The following is a 20,033-nucleotide window of genomic DNA, read 5'->3' as shown; positions in this document are numbered from 1 at the left end:
CAAAACTAGTACTCCCTGATCATGGACACTAGTAGGCATGAAAACGAGACTGATCCTCTTGGACATCATCAGAACTCCTGGGTACTTGGTGCACTGTCAAGCAGTAACACTTTTTGAAAGGAACCTTTCCCGGAATTAGGTCTTGACAGTAGGCTTAAGACATGTTACAGATGTGTGACCATGCAGGCTTTATGCCTCACTCTTGGAGATCATGCAAATAGATTTGGCACAATTACTAAGCTAATTACATTAGCTCCTAACAACAAAATCAGTCTTTCGAAGTTCGAAACTAGGCACTGACTTCTCTCCAGGAGTCCAAGATGTGATTTTCCCAAGATAGGGCTGTTTCTTATTTATGAAAGTCAACCTTTTCATATAACTACTCTCCCTCAGCTAGATCTTTTTCTTTTCTTAACTTGCTGCACTTCTACATAATCACTTGCTGCTTCGCCTTGTACAAAGAGATTGGTTCTTTCCTTCAAACTCATAAACCAACCTCTAATAACTAAATATTGCTTCAGCAGCTTTCTCACCTATTGTGGTCTTCGGAGGACTGAAAAGTTGTAGCAGGTTCTGGCGAGGATTTCACTAGAGGTAACAATGGTGATTGGATCTTCTATCCAGACCACGCAAGCTTTTTTCACATCAATAACAAAGCTCCTTAGTTTCCTTATCATTCTTGTGTTCGCTGGAAAACTATCAGTAATTTTCTTCAAAAATTTTTCCTTAGGGGCTGGAGCAATAGCACAGCGGGCAGGGCGTTTGCCTTGCACGCAGCCAACATGGCCAACACAGGTTCGATTCCCAGCATCCCATATGGTCCCCCGAGCACGGCCAGGAGCAATTCCTGAGTGCATGAGCCAGGAGTAACCCCTGAGCATCGCCGGGTGTGACCCAAAAAGCAAAAAAAATTAAATAAATAAAATAAAAAATTTTCCTTTGCATCACAACTTTGTTCACAAGGGCAAAAGGTCTAGTTTTTGCCTGTTTTCAACATACAAGTCTAAATTTAACATTTCTAATCTATAAATTGAGGCTGATACATGTAATTCATCTGTTCACTTGATTATAAGAAATCATTACAGTTAACTGGCCTAACTTTAGGATTCCTGTGTCAGGAAAACAGAAAGGAAACCAGCAGGTGGAGCACACACATTTATAAAATTCATCTTATATAAGTGTAGACTAAGACACCCTCTCCCAAAAATGACAAAAGTAACACTAGGTCAAAAATGTGGCTCATGGGTTAGGCACATGCTTTGTGTGTGTGAGGCCCAGGAATTGAATTCCTAGTAACACAAGGAAAATTTTTAAAAAATCACTGACCATCATAATAATTATAACTTAAAATGTGAAATACTATGAAGAATTTAACATAATTAACCTGCAATTTGTTGACAAGATTTTTCCTCAATAAAGTAGAACTTATTTCTAAGATATATGTGTGTGGTTTACAGATATTAAAATTAAGAGTTCATTAAAGTTACCTGATAAAGAATAATTCATTTTGTTTAAAGGTTTAAATAACTTTTTAAAATACGAGGTCAGGGACTTGTCCAGTTGACCCCGGTTCAATTCCCAACACCACATACGGTTCCCCAAGTACTGCAAGGAGTACTCTGTGCAGAATCAAGAATAAGCCCTGGGCACCCCATCCCTCAATAAATAAATAAAAGGCTTAAGTTAAAAAAAAAAAATTTTAAATTAACTCTTAAGGGCAAGAAAGACAATGGCCTGGAGCACAAGTTTTGCCTGCAGAAGGCTGAGGTTCAATCCGACACGACATGGCCTTGGGAATAGCAACAAGAGAAACCGCCGCCCCCATGGGGCACAGCGGGCAGGGCGCCTTGCACGCGGCCAACCTGGGTTTGATTCCCAGCATCCCATGTGGTTCCCCGAGCACCGCCAGGAGTAATTCCTGAGTGCAGAGCCAGGAGTAACCCCGAGCAATGCCGGGTGTGACCCAAAAAGCCCCCCCCCCTCCAAAATATATATAAATCTCTCTCTCTTTTTTTTTTTTCTCTCTTTGGGTCATGCCTGGCGATGCACAGGGATTACTCCTGGCTCTGTACTCAAGAATTACTCCGGCGGTGCTCAAGGGATGCTGGGACAATCATGTGCAACCCGGGTCAATCATGTGCAAGCAAACGCCCTACCCGCTGTGCTACTGCTCCAGCCCCAAATCTCTTAATATCTAAATTTCAAGTACTTTTTCAACTTGCCTTATCCATTTAACATAAGCTAAGCTCTATGAACATTAGTTCCAACACTCGCAGCAGACAAGGTTAAAATTCTTACTAAAGAATTCCAAGCTAGAGTTGGAGAGAGAGCTCAACGGGCTGAGCATATGTTCTACATGCTAGACACCCAGGTTTGATTCCTGGCACCATGTGATTCCCCTGAGTACTATAAGAAGTGACTCCAAGTACAAAGCCAGGAATAGTTCCCAACATTGTGGGATAAAAGTATGATACAGAAACCAAAGAGAAAAAAAAAAATAAAAAGAATTCCAAGCTATAGAGATACCAGTTAGTGGAGAGTTGCTACTTTAATTATCTCTAAATGTATATTATATGTGTTATATGTATATTTAGGTATTGAGGTGTATGTATATACATATACCTACCTTTTACTTTGCTTTTACTCTCCAACTGGACATTTTTCAGCTTGCCTAAAAACAAAATCATAAAAGTCACACCAGGAAGAGAGATAACAGAGCACATTACTGAATGAAATACATTTCATTTTTACCTTTCATTTTCTGTGGCAATTCACTTGTTTCAACTTCCTCTGAATCACTACTTTCTGTGTACTGGATAATAGTTTTTCTTCTGAAATTTAATATACACAATTTTTTAAAATCAATCCATAACAAAATGAAATATATACACATATGTTAATAAGGCAATATTTAAGTATTTGTCTTGCTTCTGTGAATTTATGGAAAAATACTCCAGGGAAACTCTTAAACTGATATCAACTTCTCTAGATGACTTATTTTCATAACAACCTTTGTTTACTATATAAAAACAGTACCACTACATTAGAAAGGATGAAAAAGGAAACCATTCTGAAACAGGTATCCTTTCAATGAGTTCGATACTGACTGATTCAATTAAAACGTTAAGCTAGTGAAAGAATTTCTCAAACAAAAATTCCAACAAGCTAACATTAAATTCTTTCAAAATGACTTGTAATTCTTGCATAAAAATCTGATTCTTCACAATAAAAAATTTCATGAATTTTGTAAAATGTATAGTAGCAGCACAGCTAAGTGCATAAAAACAATAAACGTGGAATTCAAATGCCCAATCTATCATTTATTTGCTATCTGACTTGAGACAAGTCGCCAAATAATTTTTGTGCCTCAGTTTTCTCATTTGGAAAATTGGGATAAAAATGTAAACCTCTCTGGGCTGGAGAGATAGCACAGCGGGTAGGGCGTTTGCCTTGCACGCGGCCTACCCGGGTTCGATCCCCAGCATCCCATATGGTCCCCTAAGCACTGCCAGGGGTAATTCCTGAGTACAAACCCAGGAGTAACCCCTGTGCAGGTGTGACTCCCCCAAAAAAAAGTAAACCTCTTTACAAAAAAAGTGTGTTATTAGACAATAGTCCCCAAATTAGTGGCTATTGTATAGTAGGTATATGTAAGCTGCTGCAGTATTTGTTGGTTATTATTAATTTCTCTTATGTCCTCTTCATTAATATTATCAATATCCTTTAATCTGATAAGAACTACACAGTATGCTGTTATTTGGGTGATTAGGTAATTCATGGCTAGTTCAGAGATGTAAAATTTGAGAATTTGGTGTGAGATGAAAGATTTTATGATAGAAAACAAGACCCAGTTTTGAAATCTTTTTCATCGACTAATAACTCCTTCTATGGCTACAGAATTTGATGGCAGAAAATACAAAATCTAGTATTGAGATCTACCTTACAAGGTAAATCTACTTCAGAAGCTAAAAAGAAATTTTTGGATCCAAGGGCATTATGCATTTCATTCATATTCTCCCTCTATACTGTTAAAACTTCTATAAATAACTTATCTTCTTTTGCTTCCATTAAGGATCAAGTTGTGCACTTAGTCACTCTGTCAAACATTCAGTATGTATCTGCCAGTTTTCTCTCCTTAAAGTCATAAAACTCTTTTAGTCTTATCTAGAACCCAGAACTCAGAAGCTAGATCTAAGTTCCAGGGAGCAAGAGAAATGGGATGGTGGAAAAACCCTGATTACAAAGTCACTTGTTAACGGTTAATAATGAGTTTTATTAACCTACGAAGTAAAAACAGTTCACCTGAAGTCACAGTGACTTGAGCAGTTTCAGTGAAAGAATGTATTTGAAATAGCTACATAATTGAGGTATAACGGTCATATTTATTTCCTATATGTTAGAAAACATACAGTCTCAACAACATATATGATAAAACTAGAGTTTACCTTTTAGGGCGGGAGCTAGATAACTCTGATTTAGAATATTTATTTTTTTCTTTGACATCTGAAATACTGGATTCTCCACTACATCTAGATCCCTCTATTTCAAAAAAAGGACAAATAAACAGCATTAGTGAATAGTACTGGACTTCAAGTATGCTTCTTAAGACTTTGGTTTTCCAACTCAATACTCTAACACCTTCATTTCTGTTCTCTCAGTGACCTGTCAGTTTACTATTTTGTAACTGGTATTTTCTCATTAGTAGTACCTTCAATTTTTGTGCCCACTTTTTACCTATAGTCATCTAGTCAACAGTCACTACTAGCTGAATTTCAAGCTTAAGCAAGGCAGCTTAGAGCTGCTGGATAAAATAAACAAGAAACAGGTGTCACTGTAAACTGACATTTTCAATCTCAGCTGTTGCCTTTGTCACCCAGCAAACTCTTACAAATCATTATATAATCCCCTCAGTGGAATAATTCGTATTACATAGGACCCCAAGTTTAGGCTTTTAACTTCCTGAGAACTCTGACACATAATCATGCAGTCTTCTTATCTACTCACCAGAATAATCCACATTATACTCAACCCCTAGTCTGTTAACTACCTATAATCTAAGCACACAACCTATAGCATTTCACAAGGAAAATCAGATGTCATCTTTCATGAACTCCTATAGCTAGCTTGCCTTTCCTTTTTATTTATTTTTATTTGTTTTGTTTTTTGGGTCACACCCAGCTATGCTCAGGGGTTGCTCCTGGCTCTGCACTCAGGAATTACTCCTGGGTGTGCTCAGGGGACCGTATGGGATGCTGGGGATCAAAACTGGGTCAGTCGCGTGCACGCCCTCCCCGCTGTGCTATCGTTCCAGCCCCTAGCCTGCCTTTCTATTTCTTTCATCTTCTTTTCCTTTCTTTCTAATTTTAATTCATCTATTCTCTTGATCAGGCCTACAAAGCATTCTCCCATCATCACCATATTCTTACTACCATGGATTTTTCTTAAACACCCTTAACACACCAAAAGGAGTACTCAATTCTGCAGACTTCACTATTTCTCTTGGGGGAGGGGGGGTCACACCCCACAGTGTTCAGGGCTGCCTGATGTTGCTCAGGGGACAACACATGGGTAACTGGGGATAGAACTGGGCTGCATGCAAGGCAAGAATCTTAACCTGCATACTATCTCTCAGGCCCCCATTTATCTTTCTTATCTTAAATTTAAAATTCCTAACGGCACAGTTTTAACACTTCGCCTACCATTCATAATTTGAAATCTATCTCCATCAGCTCTAAACAATCCTAAGAAATCACTAACTAAATTAACTGCTAAATCAAGTCATACAAGTGTTAAACTAGACACCGTATTTCTCCTAAGTTTAAAATTTGGCTTGAATCTATCTTCCTCTCCTTATCTACTGCTATTATTGCCCGTTAATATAAATACCTACCAAATCAAAAAGCTATCAAGGCTTCAAAAACACATCTCTAGGGTCGGAGTGACAGTACATTAGTAGGGTGTTTGCATTACACATAGCTAACCCAGGTTCGGTCCCCGACAACCCATATGGCCCCTGAACACAGCCAGGAATAATTCCGAGTACAGAGCCAGGAGTAATACCCTTGAACACCACTGAGTATGGTACAAAGCTGAAACAAAAGCAACACATTTTTAATTAATTTTTTCATCTCAACCAAAAATTATTTTCCTCAACTTCTCTAAGTGAACTAGCACTATCAGTCAAGTTCAGTTTATCTCCAAAATAAAAATTTTCCAGCAGTTCTAACTCAATTCTTTATAAATGCAAATTTTAGGGAGATAGCACAGAAGATAAGGTGCTTGCCTTGCACCTGTCTGACCCAGGTCCCATCACCAGCACCCCAAATGGTCCTGAGAATGCCGGGAGTTATACCTGAGCACAGAGCCAAGAGTAAATAAACCCTGGGCACAGCTGGATGTGGTTCAAAATCAAAACAAAAAAATTTCCTACAGTACAAAAACCAAAGTTTGGATTTAAAGGACTAAACTGGAAAGATCTAAATCAAATGTGGGGTCATATTTAAAGTTTAGGAATCAAACAGAACAGGGGTTTGGGTGAATGACTTGAACAAAGTTGACCCTGGTTCAATCCTAGTACCGCATGTGGTCCCCTAAGCAATTCCAGGAGTGATTCCTGAGCACACAGCCAGAAGTAAGCCCTGGACACTGGCAGATATGGGAAATAAAAAATAAAATAAAATATCAAAAATGAAAGTTTACCTTTGACTAATCCATCAGTCTTTTCATTGGTACTGTTTCTTCCAAGTTTCACAGACTCATCCTTAATATTACTTTCCTACATAAGAAGGAGTATTACTTACAAAGTTCTAAAGTTAGTTTTAGATAAATTTAAAATGCATACTATTTATGTCCTACTTAGCACAGTGGTAGGGAGCTTGCCTTGCACGCTGCAAGCCTGACCGAGCCAGGTTCAATTCCTCCACCCCTCTCGGAGAGCCCGGCAAGCTGCCGAGAGTATCTCGCCCGCACGGCAAAGCCTGGCAAGCTCCCCGTGACGTATTCGATAGGCCAAACACAGTAATAACAAGTCTCACAATGGAGACATTACTGGGTCTGCTCGAGCAAAGTGATGAACAACTGGAGGACAGTGATACAGTACTATGTCCTCCTTAACATAAAACAACATAAATTGATGTCCCATTCTGGAACTACAGATGAAGATGAATTATGGGATAACTAAAAAATTAATATTTTTTCTGTAGCACTGTCCTCCCGCTGTTCATTGATTTGCTCGAGCAGGCCCAGTAACATCTCCATTGTGAGACTTGTTGTTTCTGTGTTTGGCATATCAAATACACCACGGGGAGCTTGCCAGGCTCTGCCGAATTTTTTTTCAGATACAAAAAAAAAATTGGAATCTAGTCTTTTTTCAATAGAAATACAAAAAGAAAACCTTAATTATAAATACCACTCTACTGTAATATTTGTAAAATAAAATTTATTTTATAATTAAGAATTTTTAGACTGAAAGTTTTCAAAACTATCTTGGGAAATAACCTATTATTAAAAAGCTATTACTGCCACTGTTTCTCTGGAATTCCCAACTTAAGTACGAGGAAATATCACAGATGCTATTAATTGCCTATTTCCTTTCTGATTTGATCAGGGGTTAACTGGCTAATCCTAACTTTCTTCTTTCTTGTGTAGTGTTTTGATTCAAAATGCACCCACATATAGACAAATACAGAAAGTTCTATAAAAGTAAATTTTATACTTTTTCATATTTTTAAGTGGAACAGGGCTCCTCTAATGTTATTTTTAATTTCTGATTTTGTAGACAGGAGTAACAAATGAAACTGGATATAAACACAGTAACTAGTTCAATTTTAAAAGAGTAGGTGATAACATATTGTGAATCAGAACTGTAGAGACTGAGATTGGTGGACAAGATACAAAATAAGTTTTCACTGAGAACCAGGACTAATAGAATTTCAAGTGTCTTGTTAAACTTAAGTCTTACTAAATATATGGTTGTGCTGGAGCGACAGCACATCGGGTAGGGCCTTCGCCTTGCACGCGGCCGACACAGCCGACCAGAGTTCGATTCCTCCGCCCCTCTCGTAGAGGCCGGCAAGCTACGGAGAGTATCTCGCCTGCACAGCAAAGCCTGGCAAGCTACCTATGACATATTCGATATGCCAAACCAGTAACAAGTATCACAATGGAGATGTTACGGGGCCCACTCGAGCAAATCGATGAACAACGGGAGGACAGTGAAATATGTGGTTGTAAAGATCCAACCCTTTCTCATGGATTAAGTCTAAATAAACGTCTGAAGTTCAAAATACAACAATTTTAAAGATATTTAACAACTTTAGATATTTAACTTTTTAAAACCTACAGCTCCAAGAAAAATGTTAAAAATAGATTCTACTAAGTTTCCTTTTCTGTTTTTGAGCCAGACCCAGAGATGCTCAGGGGTATACCCCCAGCTCTGTAAATAGGAATTATTCTTTTTGGTACTCAGGGGGCCATATGGGATGCCAGCAAGCCACCCTACCAGCTGTAATATTGCTTCAGTCCAAAGTTTTCTTTAGCTATTAATACAACCATTTATATTAAACTGGGTACCAAAAAATTCTAATAGGTTATCCTTCAAGGGTGCCCTTTACATTCTTTTTATTTTAGCTCAGCAAGCTCTTCCTTCGTAGAGTTCAGCCTAAGCTTCCTCCTAAATGCAACATGTCAAATCAGGCTACTCTGCATCTAATGGAAATTTATCACTGAACTTTTACTCTGGAATATCTTATCTACCAAAAATAGTGGAGATTTTTGCAGTGATTCTTAAGTAGAAATCACATATTCAGCCTCTATTTCAAGTAAACGGAGACTATATAAAAACCTCCCTACTAAGTGACATCTTAAATGTAAACGGAGACTATAAAAAAACCTCCCTACTAAGTGACATCTTAAATGCATGGCTGCCTTGGAAGGGGAAAAAAGGAAAAGATTACTGATACTTGGCAATTTTTATACTAATGACTGACAATGAAACTGCCAGAGTTTTAAGTACTATTTTTCAATTTTAATAATCAATTATAGGATGCAAAAAATTGGAACTATTCAAATTCAAGGTAGGTAACTATACCTTAGAAACTTATGGTTTAAATTCCAAGTAAGTAGAGAAACAAATTTTTAAAAACTCACTAAGAAGTGAGCTGCCTCTCTGAAAACTCAGAAAGCGAAATACTAAGAGTTCAAAAGCGCTACTTGGGTCAGAGAGATGCACCACAGGCTGGCTAGGGGCACATTCTCGCTCTCTTCCAGTCACCAGGAGCACCATTCGGGCGGAACCCCGAGCAGGGAGTTGAGCGGAGAATCCAAAAGCTTTATTCTGAATATCATTTTCTGCTTAGTTCTTTCCTACTTTGTTATCTCTACATTACTGGCAGAAAAGAACTGTTCTACTTAACAGCTTATTTTGCCTTCTGAGCGGATTCATTAGAAATAGCATAAATGTTGCTCGAGCGGGCCCAGTAATGTCTCCATTGGAGACTTTGTTGTTATGCTACAATATACAACACTACACATATAAACTATCAAGAATTACCCATATTCTCATCATTAGGATATGAGCATTAATATTAACATCTTGGTCTATAGTGTTGGCTTATAGTCTATACACTTTAAAATACACAAATATGTATTGATGGGAATACTATATGCAAATGCACAGCTTTTTTTAACTAAAATACAGGAAAGCCAGTGGACTTCAAAAATAGAAATTGTAATTACATATCAAATTTTACAGCTATGTTATAATTTAACAAGCACCATTCCTATGTGATGTCTCAAATGCCCTGCCTTCAAAATAAAGTTCTTTTATTTTGGGGAAATAATGCATTCATTTGTTTAAAGCGGCATTACTAAATCAAAGATTAAGCAAATTTAATATCCTTAAAACTATTACCATACTTTCCTCAAGTGTGTGGTACCAACTCTCACTCTGATTAACACATTAAAGAGCTCTGAAAACATCAGATATTAATTTGGGTGCAAAATGAACAGGTTTTAATAATAAATCGGAAACTTTCGAGAAAATGCAATACTGTACCTTCTTCAGTTGATTTTTCTTAGTTCTTTCAACAGGAAGAGGTTTACCATCATGGAAGTTTGTAAGAATTACTGCAATGGCTGTAAGAGTTTTGCCCTTTAAAGTTTAAAACAGAAACAGAAGTCAGATTCTGAATACAGTTGGCCAGAAAACACCCCAAATCAATTTTAAAATCACATTACCAAATACCATTCAAGGACATATGAGTGAATTGATTTAGTTACAAAATGCCTTCCAACACTGATTATTTTGAACTTTCTAATATTTCTATGTTAAATTATTTATTCTAAAAATGAAAGCATATCAATAATTTGGAATATCTGCTATTCAAGACTTTTACATTTAACTGAGTCATTATCATGAAACTATAAATATTGGCTTGCCATGAAATTCACAGCAAATATAAAATGACATGTAGTTCCCATATATACACATATATACAGGATATAATTCTCTTTTAAAATCTGATTAAAGATAATACTAAAATTTAAAAGTTGTACTAAAATTTAAAAGCTGTAATTTAACCATAAAAAATAAAGGACATCGTTTTGTATTTTTTTTTTTGCTTTTTGGGTGACACCCGGCAATGCTCAGGGGTTACTCCTGGCTCATGCACTCAGGAATCACTCCTACCATATGGGATGCTGGGAATCGAACCTGTATCGGCCATGTTGGCTGCATGCAAGGCAAACGCCTTCCCCGCTGTGCTATTGCTCCAGCCCCAATGTTTTGTATTTCTTAAATGTAGTTTTTCATTATTTCCCATAGCTAATTGGCTAATTAGAAACTTTTAAATTTGGCCATTTTTAAAACAGTGTAAAAGCATTTATACTGTGTATTTCCACATTTCATATTCTTGAAAACATACTACCAAATTGTAGCAGTTGGTCCCTATAACTCTTAACAGTATAAGGAATTGAAACTATATTTATAAAATCTTATTTGTGTTGATATCTTAGTAATGATAAATGCAGTTAAAACTATTTTCAAAAAACTTTATTTGTGGTATAATATAGTGATGCCACAAAAGCAAAGAGAATAAAATTACTGGTACCTTAACATAAAACAAATACGTTGGTGATATATTACAGCAGGGACCACCATATTCTTACCGACCACATAACTATTCTAAGTGAAAAAAAACAAAATGCCAGCCACACTTTAATAATTCTCTACACATTATTCATATCAACTTTTTAATACTCCAAATGAAAAAATAAGTAATTCACATAAAATACATCTGCTGATTAAAAAGTAAGGTTATCTATAGAACAAACACACTGTCCTCCCGTTGTTCTTCGATTTGCTCGAGCGGGCCCAGTAACGTCTCCATTGGAGACTCTGTTGTTACTCTGTTTGGCATATCAAATACATCACGGGTAGCTTGCCAGGCTCTGCCGTGCAGGCGAGATACTCTCAGTAGCTTGCCGGGCTCTCCGAGAGGGGCGGAGGAATCGAACCCGGCTCAGCCGGGCTGGCTGCGTGCAAGGCAAATGCCCTACCGCTGTGCTACCGCTCCAGCCCATCTATAGAAATAGCAAAGAAATAGCACTTGCAAGAACGAACTGCGACCCGCTTCGCCGCCCACGAACGGCCTCTCGGCTCCTGATCAAGCTGCTCAACGGCCATGATCTCAGAGACTCAGGAACAAATCTCAGAACCCAGCAGGTTTGGGCAGAAATCCCTCCAGAGTTAAGTGTTAAAATTTCAGAATTTCAAAACCACGCGTTCACATCTGCAGCCACACGACTTCGTATGTTATTCTTAACCAGCAATAGAAAACAAATTGTCTACCGCTGCCTTTTCAGCAGATCTGAGTGTTGGGGTAAAATCAAAAATAATAATGGTGGGTCTGGTGTCAAAATATTGAATGTGATCAAAGTAGAGAGAGAGTAATGTGGAAATCCCCAGAGGTAAAGGGAGGGTGTGGGATGGGGGTATACTGGGGTTTTTGGTGGTGGAGAATGGGCACTGGTGAAGGTATGAGTGTTTCATTGTATGACTGAGACTTAAACCCGAAAGCTTTGTAACTGCTCTCAGTAACTAAAATTATAAAAAAAAAAAAAATGAAGAAAAAAAAACGAACTGCAAGCTTAAATAGTCACCACATACCAGCATGCACTATAAACTTTTCATTCATAACTATTTTTTAACTGAAATTATCAATGACAGGGGTCATGAATGGCATTTTCTTGAAAAGTGAACACAGGAAAGTGACTGAAAGATCCTAATAGGAGGATAACCGGCTCACCTTGTATGGGCCAACTCTACTCAGAGTCCCAAGAGTCACTCCTGACAAGAGCCAGAAAGAGCACCTGAGCAGTAACAAATGTGGCCCCCAAGGAAACAATCAAATACTGTCCTCCCGTTGTTCATCGATTTGTTCAGGCGGGCACCAGTAACATCTCCATTTTTTGAGACTTGTTGTTACTGTGTTTGGCATATCGAATATATCACGGGTAGCTTGCCAGGCTTTGCCGTGCGGGCAAGATACTCTCGGTAGCTTGCCAGGCTCTCCGAGAGGGGCGGAGGACTCGAACCCGGCTTGGCCGGGCTGGCTGCATGCAAGGCAAATGCCTTACCACTGTGCTATATTTAACAAAATTATCATCTTTAAGGCCCAGACAAGATCAGAACTGAACACCTGAAGAACTTACCATCAGTACTCATCAATACACTGGCTCGGCTCTTCACTCGCTACCTGTCTGAATGCAAGGTTCCGTCCCACTGGAAAACCAGCAAGACTGTACTACTATACAAGAAGGGAGACATCCACGACATTGGCAACTATCGCCCAATCTGCCTATTGTCTGTCATCTACAAACTGTTCAGTCGAGTCATCCTGAATAGAATTAGCAGAACACTAGATGAAGGACAACCATGTGAACAAGCTGAGTTCCGAAAAGGATTCAGTACCATCAACCATATCCACACGATTACTAAGCTCACTGAGGTTTCTCAGGAGTTCAAGATGCCGCTCTGTCTAACGTTCATTGATTTAAAGAAGGCCTTTGATTCTGTTGAGACGGAAGCGGTCATAGAAGCCCTAGCCAATCAGGGCGTACAAACTCAATACATCAGGATCCTCCGCGAGCTCTATTACGGATTCACTACCAGGATCTCACCATTCTACAAAGAAGTAATCATCCATGTCAAGGGAGGGGTTCGGCAGGGTGATACCATTTCACCAAAACTCTTCAATGCCACCCTCGAGAACATCATGCGACGACTGGAATGGGAAGAAATGGGAGTGAAGATAGATGGTCGGCAACTACACCATCTCCGCTTTGCTGATGACATCGTTCTAATAACACCAAATATCAGCCAAGCGGCACAAATGCTGACCGATTTCGACTGTGAGTGTGGAAAGGTCGAACTATAGCTGAATCTTAAGAAGACAATGTTTATGAGAAACAGCCTTGTTCCTGACGCTCCATTCGCTCTCAACGGAACCACCATCTCCAAATGCAACAGTTATATATACCTAGGTCGAGTAATCAACACGATGAATGACCTGGCACCTGAGTTACGCAGGAGGAAGAGAGCGGCTTGGAATGCCTTCAAGAGCGTTGAAGAAATAACTAAGAGGACAAAGAACCTCCAGCTACGAGCACATCTCTTCGATTCCACTGTTCTTCCTGCATTAACATATGCCTCAGAGACCTGGGCCCCACGAAAACAGGATGAGAACGCTATTCAGGTCTCTCAAAGAGGAATCGAAAGAGCAATGCTTGGAATATCATGATTCACTCAAATGAGAGATAGAATCCGGAGTTCTGATCTCCGTCAATGCTCAAGAATCAGGGACGCTGTCTCATTTGCCAAGACATCAAAAATCAGATGGGCTGGACACGTAATGAGGTTTACAGACAACCACTGGACTAGAGCCATTACTGACTGGATTCCACGGGACGTCAAAAGATCGCGTGGACTCCCACCTACAAGATGGTCGGACTTCTTCGTCAAGACCCTGAATGATCGGTTTGAGGCTCTGCATGTTCCTAGAATGAACAGATGCCATTGGGCTACGCTAGCACGCAACAGGGACGAATGGAGACATTACTGGCATCCACTCGAGTAAATCGATGAATAACGGGAGATCAAGTGATCATCTTTAAGGAAAACAATTACTGATGAAATCTGAGATTTCAAGATAAGAATCTGTATCCAATAGCGAATCTAACAGCTTCCTAAACTGTAAAGATCTTTCTAATAAGCACTGTGATAACAAATGTAAAATTTCAATATAGTAAAATGAAATTATCAACATTTGACAAATATGCGTAACTCAATGAACCAGTATTATTCAAATGAGCAATGTCTAATGTTATTAAGTCATACATTAGCAAAATATCACTTTAATATTTAAGCTACTCTATTTTTAAAAATGCAAGTTTAATAATTTTAAAGTTTAACATTATAAATGTAACATATAAGTTATATAGCTATATGTGTATGCTTACTGCAGTAAGTATGTATTTAAAAGGACCTGGGAGCAGAGATCCCAGGGTCACACCCATTAAGCTACCCCCTGCCTGCACCAGATAATCTCATCAGCCATCTTCCACAAATCACAGCTGCTCCTCCCAGAAGGGAGCATAAAATGAGGCCCCCATAACCATGCCACCGGACTCTGCACCAGGCTGTTTTTACTCGGAGCGCCCCAAAGCCCTCCCGGCCCCAAAGGACCCAGCCCCGGTAGCCAACCTCCACTACCCTACCACTGCCACGTTCCAGGCCGCTTTCCACACTCTCAGGCCGAGCCTCACATAGGAGTGAACATCTTCCTGGACGGTGCACATCATAAGACACTCCCTGCCCATTTTCCATAATTACTTCACCATATCTGATGGGGTTCAGACAGTAGGCAACAAATCATAGAGGGAAATACATACACGTGTGTGTGTTTTATATATATATATATATATATCTCGGAGAGCCCAGCAAGCTATCGAGTATCCTGCTCACACGGCAGAGCCTAGCAAGCTACTACCCGTGGCATATTCAATATGCCAAAAACAGTAACAAATAACGGCTCTCATTCCCCTGACCCTGAAAGAGCCTCCAATACAGCAGCATTGGGAAAGACCAGCAAGGAGAGGCTGAAAAATCTAAGGGCTGGGACGAATGGAGACGTTACTGGCGTCCACTCAAGTAAATTGATGAATGAGATGACAGTGATACAGTATGTATTTAAGAAATATTACAAACATTTTAAAATATAAATATATAATGCAAATTAATGTTTCATTTTGTTGTATAAAAGAATAATTACAAGATTCTACAAAGATTATTAAAATACTACTCTCTTTTCCAACTATGTACTTGTGGCGTGAGGACTGATTTTTCTATATTTCACCTAAAACCCTGTATTACAAGACTGAACAAAATAGCAGATGACATAAGAGAAGGAACACATGGAGGGTGCGGGATCCCGGAGGAAAAAAAAAAAGAAAAAACAGGTTCCAAAAAGAGCCGAGATGACCGGCAAGTTCCAGATGGAGTAGGCGCCGCATCCCGCCTCCGCCAGATGGAACCCCGGTGACCAGAAGCCTCTAAAAACACAGCTCGAGTATGCGGGAACGAGGACTTTTTCTCAAAACCGTGCGGCCGCTTATGCGGCCGCGCGACATCTCTCTATATACAAAGTGATCAATGAGAAGTAAACCACCCAATCTTTCTCCCTGAAAATCAGAGTTAAGTTTGGAGCACGGCCACAGCCCCAGAAACACAAGGACTTAATGCAGAACCCAGCAGCTTAGAGCAGAAAAGTGAACGGACGATGAGTTAACCCAGGCCATCATCTCTGCCCAGAGGGGAAAGGGTGTTGCCCCATTCGCCCTCTCATCTCTGGAAAGAAGGATGGCGGCCGCATGGGAGCCTTGTGGACAGCAGGTATGAGCCAGGGGTGTGGGGGCGACTAAAACCTCATGGGAAGGGGGGCGTTCCGGTCCGTCCTTCACGCCCTACCGAGGTCACCAGTTGCCCCCCACGAGCGGCTCTCCAGCACGGCCACAGCCCCAGAAGCACAAGGACTTAATGCAGAACCCAGCAGCTTGGAGCAGAAAAGTGAACGGACTATGCCTTGATCCAGGCCATCAAGTCTGCCGGAGGGGAAAGGGTGTTGCCCCATTCGCCCTCTCCTCTCTGGAAAGAAAGATGGCGGCCACATGGGAGCCTTGTGGACAACAGGTATGAGCCGGGAGTGTGGGGGCGACTAAAACCTCATGGGAAGGGGGGCGTTCCGGTCCGTCCTTCACACCCTACCGAGGTCACCAGTTGCCCCCCACGAGCGGCTCTCCAGCACGGCCACAGCCCCAGAAGCACAATGACCTAATGCAGAACCCAGCAGCTTGGAGCAGAAAAGTGAAAGGACTATGCATTAATCCAGGCAATCATTTCTGCCCAGAGGGGAAAGGGTGTTGCTCCCTTCCGCCCTCCTCCCTCTGGAAAGAAAGATGGCGGCCACATGGGAGCCTTGTGGACAGCAGGTATGAGCCGGGGGAGTGGGGGCGACTAAAACCTCATGGGTCGGGGGGCGTTCCGGTCCGTCCTTCACGCCCTACCGAGGTCACCAGTCACCCCCCGCGAGCGGCTCTCCAGCACGGCCATGGCCCTAGAAGCACAAGGACTTAATGCAGAACCCAGCAGCTTGGAGCAGAAAAGTGAATGGACTATGCATTGATCCAGCCCAGCAAGTCTGCCGGAGGGGAAAGGGTGTTGCCCCATTCGCCCTCTCCTCTCTGGAAAGAAAGATGGCGGCCACATGGGAGCCTTGTGGACAGCAGGTATGAGCCGGGAGTGTGGGGGTGACTAAAACCTCATGGGAAGGGGGGCGTTTCGCTCCGCCCTTCACGCCCTACCGAGGCCACCGGTTGCCCCTCACTAGCGGCTCTCCAGCACGGCCACGACTCCAGAACACAGAAACCAATTTCTTAACTATCTGACTTTCAGTAGAAATACTTCCAGGGTCAATAGGTAAAATAGCAGAAATCCAAAACCAACATTTAATTCTTGAACCCAGCTGTAGAAAGCAAATCACTTCACAATGCTTTTTCAGCATGTCTGATTTGGGGGGGGGGGGGGGGTAAACTCTAAATAATAGTGGTGAATCTTATTGAAATAATGAATCTAATCAAAGCAGATAGAGTGTTAACTAGAATTCATCTGCCTCACAGGGATGGGGAGGGGTGGGGGGTGGGGTTTTATTGGGGTTCTTCAGGGTAAAAAATAAGTATTGGTAAAGGGAAATGTGTTTGATATTTGCATGACTGAGACATAAACCTGAAAGCTTTGTAACCTTTCCCACAGTGATTCAATAAATAAATAAATAAATAAATAGCAGATGATGATTATGCTATATCTATTAGACCATGAAGAGAACTGTAAAACTGCAAAACAATACCAAAACCAATCTTCTCGTCAAAAGGATTTCTATTTTGGGATAGCTATTTTGTACTAAAATAAATATATATACATATATATGTACATACACACACACACACACACAAATATATATACAATTCTAAGGGTCAGATAGTAAAGTGAGTAGGGTGCTTGTCTTAAATGAGGCTGACCCAGGTTGGATCCCTGGTATCACATATGGTCTCCCAGCACTGCTACAAATGATCCCCGAGCGTGGAGACAGGTATGAACCCCAAACCAAAACTATTTGGCCAGAGAAATCATACAGGAGTTAAGGATTTGCCTTCAATGTGGCCGACCTGCACTGCAAATGGGTCCTCCAAGCAACGCCTGGGGTTACTCCAAAGCACAAAGCCAAGAATAGCTCCTGAGCATTTCACCTCAATAAAAAATTAATTGTATTTTTGGATAGTCACAAGAAAGTATACTACTATCTTACTCCAAATTTAAAAACAAAAATTTAAAGGATTAAAAACTTTTTACACTGAAACCACGAAGCTCCCCAAAGAAAATATAGCTAGATACGGACAGAAAGACAGCTCAAAGGAAATCATACACTGCATGCATGAGGGCCAGGTCTGATCCACAGCACCACACCAAGAACTCCTGAGCACTGCAAGTGCGGCCCAAATCCCTACTCACCAACTCCACACAGCACAACAGAACAACACACCCCAGCCCAAACAAAAAGGGAAAAAGGAAAACCCAAAACTAATATTTTACTGACCCTTAAAGCCAACGAACAAAATGGAATTATTTTAAGCCAAAAAATATAGGAAAAACTGTTCCATAATAGAGGTAGAATCTAGTCCCAAACTGGCATAATATATTTTTACCTACCTCAAAACTGTTCTCTCTAAAAGTGGAACTACCAAATAAAACCTTAGCAAGAAGAAAAAAAAATAATTACCAAGCCCATGTCATCAGCTAAAATTCCTCCATGAACATTTTCTGGTCGTTCCTTCTCAGAAAAGTTTGTTATTGTATTATAGTATAAATCATTACGCTGTTCCCAGAACGGTGGAAGTTCTTTACTATTTTCTCGTGAAACCATCCAGGCTAGAGCTTGTTTCTGATGTGGAAGCAATGGTGTCTCAATAGCCTAAAAATAAAAGAAAACTATTAACAGAAACACAGTAACTTCTTCTCTACATGCAGAATTTGAAAAATCTGAATAATAAAAATGTGTTCTTTTTATCACAAACAACTTATTTTGTGATCCTACTTTTCTTTTCATTCAAGCTGTTCATTTCTTGTGCCTGCTTCAGCAGCACATACACTTAAGTTGTTCACTTCTGGAGGGAGAATGGGGGAAGCAATCAGAACCTCCTGTATGTGAAACTGGTGCTTCACCAATGAGCTACAACCCCAGTCCCAAAAATGTTTTAATAGAGAATAACATTACCTCTGCTGGTTCCATTTCATGAGTTTTATCATCTTCTTTCAAATCTTCAAACAATTTGTCAAATTCTGTTTTAAGCTAAAACGAATGAGAAACACTATAAAAATCCATGAAAATACATTTAATTCATAGACTTCAACTAATAATTATAAGAGTGGAATGTTAATAAACTAACACTAGTAAATTAATGTTAATAAATTAACTCGAGATACCCCACTATCCATTTACGGAAGACTGAATAGGTGTGTTTTGGTTGAAGACAAAATTGCTTCACTATGAATATAAGAGTAGAGACTGATAAATTCCGGCCTTCTTTGCTCACAGCTTTGCCTCAAAAGGAGAAGAAAAAGAAATCCGTAATTTTGAATAAGAAACTTCAACTTTGTGGCCCTTCTATCTTATTCTTTAAAAGAAGGAAACTAGATTTAAAATGTCTTCAAGGTGCATTATGCCAAAAATTTAGTTATTCTCTTTGTTGGGTTTAAACCATTTTAGGAGAAGCAACCAGGTACCTATGTGGCCATCCACTGGTCACAGAGACCCTGGGAATGTGCAACAATTCCCTGAACCTAGGGCAGTGGATTCTCAAAGGTTCGTAAGTGCTGCATGACGGAGACAAAGTCACCCCATACAGCCACAGAATTGCAGTCACATGACTTTTTCACATTAATAACAGGATTTATTATTACTGCAATCAAGAAATAACTATATACTATTACAGTTAAGTGAACTGGGGGTACCAGAGATAAAATACAGGGGATTAAGGTACTTTCTTTGCATGCAGTGAACCCTGTTGGAGTCCTGTAGCACTGCATACCCCAAGTACTGGGCAAAGCCAGTAGTAGTCCTTGAGCATTACAGGGTATGACAAGCACCACCCGGCACTCCCCTCTTCCCTACACAAAAAATTAAATAAAATAACTGCATTATGGGGCTGGAGCAATAGCACAGCGGGTAGGGTATTTGCCTTGCAGTTGACCCAGGCCGACCCCGATTTGAGTCCTCTGCTCCTACGATATGCCAAAAACAGTATCACGTCTCACAATGGAGATGTTACTGGTGCCCGGAGCAAATCAATGAACAACGGGAGGACAGTGGCAGTGACCGCTATATGGGTTGAAGAGACAGTACAGAAATTTGCCTTGCATGTGG

General features: G+C 40.2%; 1 protein-coding gene across 6 annotated transcripts in view; it reads right to left on the bottom strand.

Moving 5' to 3' along the window:
* HLTF (helicase like transcription factor) overlaps positions 1-20,033 on the bottom strand; it is a 63,196-nt gene that overhangs the window by 29,485 nt on the left and 13,678 nt on the right. For all 6 annotated transcript variants that reach the window (XM_056121380.1, XM_056121378.1, XM_056121383.1 and 3 more), the window contains exons 6-12: positions 18,885-18,959; positions 18,390-18,581; positions 10,055-10,150; positions 6,700-6,775; positions 4,446-4,539; positions 2,752-2,831; positions 2,627-2,671 (exon numbers count right to left, since the gene is read on the bottom strand). In XM_056121380.1, coding sequence (XP_055977355.1) covers positions 2,627-2,671; positions 2,752-2,831; positions 4,446-4,539; positions 6,700-6,775; positions 10,055-10,150; positions 18,390-18,581; positions 18,885-18,959 — 658 coding nt within the window. The remainder of the gene's footprint in view (positions 1-2,626; positions 2,672-2,751; positions 2,832-4,445; positions 4,540-6,699; positions 6,776-10,054; positions 10,151-18,389; positions 18,582-18,884; positions 18,960-20,033) is intronic.

The sequence above is a fragment of the Sorex fumeus genome, unplaced genomic scaffold (assembly GCF_029834395.1).
Source record: "Sorex fumeus unplaced genomic scaffold, SorFum_2.1 ptg000044l, whole genome shotgun sequence".
NCBI classification, from domain to species: Eukaryota; Metazoa; Chordata; class Mammalia; order Eulipotyphla; family Soricidae; genus Sorex; species Sorex fumeus.
The sequence above is the reverse complement of the archived record's forward strand: the minus strand, read 5'-3'. Positions and strand labels throughout refer to the sequence as shown.